General features: G+C 34.2%; 2 protein-coding genes across 2 annotated transcripts; both read left to right on the top strand.

Moving 5' to 3' along the window:
• The first annotated feature begins 283 nt into the window (after nucleotides 1–283).
• On the top strand, nucleotides 284–2,977 carry LOC124943874 (E3 ubiquitin-protein ligase RNF14-like). The gene is made up of 6 exons (XM_047484330.1): nucleotides 284–793; nucleotides 882–956; nucleotides 1,073–1,562; nucleotides 1,756–2,144; nucleotides 2,255–2,707; nucleotides 2,852–2,977. Exons 1-6 carry the CDS (start codon nucleotides 284–286, stop codon nucleotides 2,975–2,977), a joined length of 2,043 nt encoding a protein of 680 aa, XP_047340286.1.
• A 1,034-nt stretch (nucleotides 2,978–4,011) lies between these two features.
• Nucleotides 4,012–6,055, top strand: LOC124943873 (probable alkaline/neutral invertase F). Its single transcript, XM_047484329.1, has 3 exons — nucleotides 4,012–4,506; nucleotides 4,684–5,121; nucleotides 5,198–6,055. Exons 1-3 carry the CDS (start codon nucleotides 4,012–4,014, stop codon nucleotides 6,053–6,055), a joined length of 1,791 nt encoding a protein of 596 aa, XP_047340285.1.
• The last annotated feature ends 1,722 nt before the right edge of the window (nucleotides 6,056–7,777 follow it).

Below are 7,777 nucleotides of genomic sequence, written 5' to 3'. Positions count from 1 at the left end.
AAAATAGATATTTTATAATATATAATTAATAATATTATATATCGAGAATTAAAAATTTGGCATGCAATTCAATTGTTGCATTACTCAAACTGCTCTTTCCGTACTATTTTTTTCTCCGGCGTACTACTTTTCTTCTCCGGCGAACTACTTTCTCCGGCAAGAAACTCTACTTCTTCAATTCTCTCTCTGAAACACTGCAACAGGAAGCTTTGGAGAAGAAACCAGCAAGATCTACCTTGAGCTTCTGCCTTTAGTAATTGAGTTCTTAAATTACAGCTGAACAATGAGAAGGGGAGGAAGAAAGCAAGATTTTCATTGTCATCGTAACTCATCTCATGAAGAACAGATATGGGTTCAAAAACCCTTAGAAACAACACAGGTGGAAAACTCCAATTCGTCATCATCTGCATTTGATTCCATATCGCAATCCACGAGCTCACCTTCTAAACACCCTAGTGGGAATACTCATCGGTATGGAAGAGGTGGTTTCTCGAAAGGAGTAGGTAATCGCGAACTACTAGTGGAAGAAGAAGGGGAGAGTTCTAATATCAATTCACATGGAGATACAAGTGAATTGAATTCTTCAAGTATTGAAAGAAAGGATGATACTGAGAAAGAGGGGGTTCCCTCATCAGATGAAGGCTTTAATGGAGTGAGGGATGAAGGATCGAATTCGGCTAGTAATGTTGTTGATATTGCAGACAGATTGAGAGCATTGCAGCTTGAAGATGAAGAAGAACGAGAGTTGCAAGAAGAATTGTTGGGTATAAATGATCAATTACATGAGGATGAAGTAAGTTTGTACTTCATGGATTCTATTTTAAATCCGTAACTCATTACACAAGTTTATTTATTATAATTTTTCTTGATGCTTTCTTCAGCTACTAGCCATGGAATCCATTTATGATGACAATTTCTCCATCTTTGAAAGCGCGAGTGGTCTCAAGTCTTTCCAGGTTAGGATGATTTTTATTCAGAACAGATTGTAGCATTTGATTCTGATTAGTTTAGAACTACTACTATATAAAGCAGTTTGATCAATTACCTGAATTTTCAATACCCATATCTACAGATTCGTGTTCATGTTGAAGCACCTGAAAAAATTACATTCACAACAAATTCTGGGAATAATAACGATATGTCTTACACGTTCAAAGTTGAATACATTCCACCGATTATACTAACATGCTTATTGCCAAAGTCATATCCAAGCAATCACCCTCCATATTTCATAATTTCTGTTCAATGGTTGAACTCGAATAAAATTTCAGAACTTTGTTCAATGCTGGATTCAATATGGAAAGAACAAGCAGGACAAGAAATTGTATATCAGTGGGTTGACTGGCTGCAAAACTCCACTCTTTCCCACCTTTGTTTGGATTCAGAGTTAACTCTTGGTCCTTATATTGGCGGATATGTTGGAGGAGATAAACGCGCTGTTTCAGGTTCTATTTCCCCTGAATGGGATATACCCGCATTGAAGAGATACAACGATGATCAAGTTCTTCATATCTTCAATAGAAACTTGCACGATTGCTATATCTGTTTCAGTCAACTTGCAGGTAGTTTTCTTTTGTTTTATTCTAATGATTTGACAAATTGTTGGTTTAGGGATGAAGATTAATGGTAGTTTGTTGTTGGATTTTGGTATTGAATAAATGCTTGGAGGGTAGTTTTACTTCGATTTTGTCTAATGATTTGACAAATTGTCGGTTTTTGGATGAAGATTTATGTTTTTTTTTTGTTGTTTTTTAGGTTCGGAGTTTGTCAGGTTGCCATGTCAACATTTCTTCTGTTTGAAATGCTTGAAAACTTATGCTAGTATGCATGTAAAGGAAGGAACATTAAGCAATCTCATATGCCCCGATACAAAATGTAAAGACGCTATTCAACCTGGACTGCTGAAACAACTTCTTGACGACGGGGAATTCGAACGATGGGAATCGCTCTTGCTATATAAAACACTCCAAGCCATGTCTGATGTAATGGAGTGTCCGAGATGCGAAACACCTTGCATACTGGATGAGGTTCGAAACGATGCCCAATGTTCGAAGTGTTTCTATAGTTTCTGCACGCTTTGTCGGGACAAGCGTCACGTTGCTGGCGAATGTATTTCTGCAGAAATGAAACTCCACATCTTACAGGTATGCTTAAAAGAATTTGGAGATTGGTTTGAATGAGAAATTGTCCATAAATTTGTTTGAAAACACTCTATCTGATCCGGATAAATTTACATGATTTTGTGTTTCCATAGGCGAGACAAGATTCGTGTGCTTTGAATGACAAACAAAAGCGTCGAGAACAAGACAGGATCAATCAACTCCTTAGCGTGAAGGAAATCCGTCGCTTCGCTAAACAGTGTCCGGTTTGTCAATTGGCCATCTCAAGAACAGGAGGCTGCAACAAAATGGTGTGCTCTAACTGCGGGAGCTATTTTTGCTATCGCTGCAACAAAAAAATCGATGGTTACAATCACTTTGGAAATGGTTCATGCAGACTTTTTCCGCAAGAGATGATTGATGATTGGGAGGGACAAATGAATATCCGTCAAATATATTTCCGTCAAATACATAACCGTCAAATACATAACCGTCAAATACATTTTCGTCAAATAAATAACCGTGTTAGAATGGCTCATGGCCCGACACTAGCTGAAGCTCCCACTCGTAACCATGTATGCCCTATTTGTGGTCAACGAAATGTAAAGGTGAGTGAATCTTTTGAGCTTGAAAACACGTAAATATGGAGTTCGATCTAAATTCTTATAACTTATTTCAAATATTGATTTAGATTAGATAATGTTAAGAAATATAAACATATGATTTAAACTAATGATTCTTCTTTTTTTCAGGATGGAAATAACAATCATATTTTGTGTTGGGCTTGCCAGAATCATTATTGTTTCTTGTGCAAAAGTATTGTTAAGAGAGGTTCAGACCATTTTGGTCCTAAGAGTTGCAAACAGCACACTGAATAATTTTCAAACTAACGTTGTTTCACGTTCGAGAGTTTGAATAGTAAAATAAGTTAGTTTGTGAATGAATGAAAAAATAGGTTAGTTTAGGAAGTTGAATGTCAAACGAGATTAGTTTAGGAACTGATCTAACGTTATCCTCTATGGTGGAATTTTGTTTTTTATTTTTTATTTTATATATTTTTTAAAATTTCATAAAGTGCATATTTGTTCAGATCAAAATCTGTTGGAGAAACTGTCTATCAAAATTTTAATTTGAGAGTTAATTTTTCAAATGAAATTTATAAATAAAGCATTGAGTTTCTGTTACATTGTTGTACTTCATGCAAAATATTTGTAACTAGGGATATAAATGAACAGATCTGAACTTCGTTAGTTAGTCTTAACGAGTCTAGATTGAACTTGTTTAAAAGCTTAATAATCTAAACGAGTCAAGTGAAAACTTTTAGATATTCGACTCATCAATTCTCCAACATATTCGTTTAGAGTCTCAACAATGAGTTTGCAAATATGTTCGTTTAGAGACTCGTGAACATGTTTGCTAGTTTAAAATCTCGTTTAATATTTATTAATATATTAATATTTAATAACAAAAATGTGAACTTTTAAGTTGTAAACGAGTTTTTTATCATATTTAAATACTGTTTGAGCCCGAAACTGTTCGACTTTATTAGTTCAAATAACAAAAAGTAGTTACTAATAAAAAAAAAAAAATATATATATATATATATATATATAACATAATTTTTATAAAATAAATTAAGTAACGTAAATAAGGATGATAAAATGAAGAGAGTATAACAGCTTTTCTAGATCTGTTGACGTGTCCTCAGGCAGTTAATTAGTTATATATTATGGTGGTATAAACGTAAATATTGATGATTTGAAGGCCTATTTTATTATCAGAACGTTTAACTAACAAAACCACTCAAATCATCCCGCGCTTTCTCTCTTCAAGCTCTGACAAGATTTTCTCTCTCTTCAAGCTCTGACAACTCTCTCTCTCCAAGCTCTAGAGATTTTCAGTTTTTTGTAGGATGCCTTCAAACGAAGCTTGTTCATCTCCGAGAACTGAAGAAGAGAAAGAAATATCAGATGAATATATGGATCAGCACATATCGAATGGCTTCAGTGTTGTTTTTCCGATTGAGGTATCGGAAGATCAAGCGGTTATTCCCGAGTTTACAATCGAAGATCCTCCAAAATCTGATCGAGCTCCTGAAAATGAAGAATCTATGTTCACTGATGAGGTAATAGAAGAAGATGATGATATTACATTGAATATGGCGACATTGAAGCCTTCGCCAAGCGTTGGAATTAATCTCGATTCATTCGATCCTTCTTCATCTATGTTTACTGCCGCTACTTGTATTGGCAACGGTAATAGCCTCCGATCTAGTTGGGAGAGTGTTCCATCGATGACGGAAGAAGCTTGGGATCGATTGCAAAAGTCTTATGTTTATTTTAAAGGAAATCCAGTTGGTACTCTTGCTGCTCTTGATTCTAGCGCAGAAGCATTGAATTACAATCAGGTAATACTTGATCTCTGTTTACATTTCTGTTGTTTAATTTGGAGATAGTTAAGATTTCATGTATGCATCGATTTCTATTTATGCTCTTAGAGACTTGAATCTAACTGTTAAGTAGTGTCGAATCGAATCGTCTTTTGCTGGATCTATATGGTTACTGTATAGTTAATATGATCTCAGGTGTTTGTGAGAGATTTCATTCCTTGTGGTTTAGCTTGTTTGATGAAATCACCACCAGAACCTGAAATTGTGAAGAATTTTCTATTGAAAACATTACAATTGCAAGCTTGGGAGAAGAAGATTGATAACTTTACTCTCGGAGAAGGTGTGCTTCCTGCGAGTTTCAAAGTTCTATATGATACACATCGTCAAAAGGAGACACTAGTTGCAGACTTCGGAGGCAGTGCAATTGGTAGAGTGGCTCCTGTTGATTCCGGTTTCTGGTGGATCATACTTCTCAGATCATATACAAAATGCACTGGAGATCATACATTATGTGAACAAGATGAGGTTCAACAAGGGATGAAACTGATACTTAACCTTTGCCTTTCTGATGGTTTTGACACTTTTCCAACTCTTTTATGTGCTGATGGCTGCAGCATGATTGACAGGAGAATGGTACGTTTTCATTGCATCTTTTTATCGTCTCAATAAACTAAGATTCAATTGAGTTGTGCTTATATATGGTATACAGGGAATATATGGTTATCCAATTGAGATCCAGGCATTATTCTATTTTGCATTGAGATGTGCAAAACAAATGCTAATACCGAAAGCAGGTGGTAAAGAATTCATAGAGAGGATTGAGAAAAGAATTACAGCTCTACGCTACCACATCCAAAACTACTACTGGCTCGATTTCACTCAACTAAACAACATATACAGATACAAAACAGAGGAATATTCCCACACCGCGGTTAACAAATTCAATGTCATCCCTGATTCAATCCCGGATTGGGTATTTGATTTCACTCCAATGCGAGGAGGATATTTCATTGGAAATGTCAGTCCAGCTCGAATGGATTTCAGATGGTTCTTAGTTGGAAACTGCATTGCTATTCTTAGTTCATTAGCTATGCCTGATCAATCTACAGCCATAATGGATCTAATCGAAGAACGTTGGGAAGATCTAATTGGCGAAATGCCTTTGAAAATTACCTTTCCAGCTCTGGAAGGGCATGAGTGGAAAATTGTCACTGGCTGTGATCCAAAGAATACCCGTTGGAGTTACCATAATGGTGGATCTTGGCCGGTGTTGCTGTGGCTGTTGAGTGCGGCGAGTATAAAAACAGGGAGACCGCAAATAGCGAAGAGAGCAATAGAATTGGCGGAGCAGAGGCTGAGTAAGGACGGTTGGCCAGAATATTACGATGGAAGAACAGGTCGATATGTGGGTAAACAAGCGAGGAAATACCAAACTTGGAGTATTGCTGGTTATCTGGTGGCGAAAACTCTGATTGAGAATCCATCGAATTTGCTGATTGTTTCTATGGAGGAAGATAAAAAGGTAACTAAACCTAAGCTCACTCGAAGTTCTTCATGCAATTTTTAATAACTTTAGTCTCATTATCATGACAATTATATGCTTTGTTTTGAATAATTTGCATTTACAGATATGATAATGAAATAACAAATAATAAGAGTAAGAAATATGCTTAGTTTCTCAAAGTTGTTGTGAACATGTTGCCCCAATTTTAAACTGTTATTTATTTATATATATATATTAATAATCATGACCTAAAATTGATTTTTTTTTTTTAATTTTAATTTAGATATACGACCAAATTCGAATTTCATTTTTAGTTTTTGAATCGAATTTTAAATCGAATCAAATTTAAATTCATAAAATTTGTTGATAATAAAGGTAAAAAAAGTGCAAGTGCAATTATTATAATAAATAGTACAATTGTGTAGGTGTATTCAATATTTGATTTGAATCGAATATTCAACTGAATTTGAATTCACCAAACTCAAATTTCATATTCAGTTCATTTTTCAAAATTGATTGTAGATGGAATGAAATTGATTGTAGATGGGTCAATTTGATAATTGTTTGACTAGATGAAATCAATATATTGAATATTAAATGATGTACTAAATAAATTGGACTATTTAAAAATTGTAATGTCAAGGTAAGCATGCTTGCATTTTCCGCTTAATATTTTATTATTGTTTGACATTTAAGTTATACTAACAAAAGTTAAGTTATTTAAATAATAAAATAATCAAACATTATCGTTTCATATTTTGTTTTAAATGTTTCATTTAATTAAAAATTCGTTTAAACATAAGGATAAAAGCATAATATCATCGTTTCATCATCTCTAGTCTATTTAACGCTCAATTCCTTAACTAAAATATAAAATATTTTCTATTTTAAATTATTAATTTTTATTTTACCATTATATATCAAAATTTTTTATTAAAAAAATTATAAATATACAAAATAATCAACCATCATTATATTTTAAATAATCTCAGTCATTTAATAAACCCGAATACAAACAAACTGTTAGAGGTTAGAGTTGGCCCGGTCAGCGAAGTTAGCTAGCCCTGCCCTGCCCTTTAGTATGAAAGAGTTGCAAGCACCTTGTTAATTATTTCCTTAACAAATAATTGAAGTATGGAGAGAAGTAGTAATAGTAGTAGCTGCGGTTTGATATGGTCATACGAGAAAGTAGATCGGATGGTTAATTGGGTAGGAACAAGCGTTGCGTCTGCGTTCTTTGCGTCCTTAGAGCGATGTTCGTGCATCAATCTCAGCACATCCGATGATGATGTCGACGATCCAGATTTCAATATCGAGGAAGCAAAAGATCGCCCTTTAATGCTCACCAAACCGCAATTCTTCTCTAACGACCACGATAATAAACTCCCACACGCTTAAATTCATGTAACTCTACTGTCCCTTCTTCTTATTCTTCTTGTTGGTTTGGATATATATTAAGATTAGATCTCAAACTGAATTCGTTTTTGATTATATTTCTTGATCAGTTTGTTTGATTGTTTCTTTGTTTCTTGATGATTAATCTGTTGTTCCATACTTTTCTTAATTACCTTGGTTCTCAAATCATCTGTTTCAAGAATTGTCAAGAACTTCTAGATGCTTTTCATGTTCCATTTCTTTAGGATTCCCAGGTTTATGTCACTTTTTGACCATAACCCAACACTAATACAAACTTAGAGTTAATTGATGATCCATTCATGATGATTTTCATAGGGTATTTTTTTATTTTTATTTTGATTAAAACAATTTAAAATGTATTAATATCAA

This window comes from Impatiens glandulifera, chromosome 6, assembly GCF_907164915.1.
Source record: "Impatiens glandulifera chromosome 6, dImpGla2.1, whole genome shotgun sequence".
Taxonomy (NCBI): Eukaryota; Viridiplantae; Streptophyta; class Magnoliopsida; order Ericales; family Balsaminaceae; genus Impatiens; species Impatiens glandulifera.
Note: the sequence above shows the minus strand (reverse complement) of the source record. Positions and strands in the feature narration are given on the sequence as shown.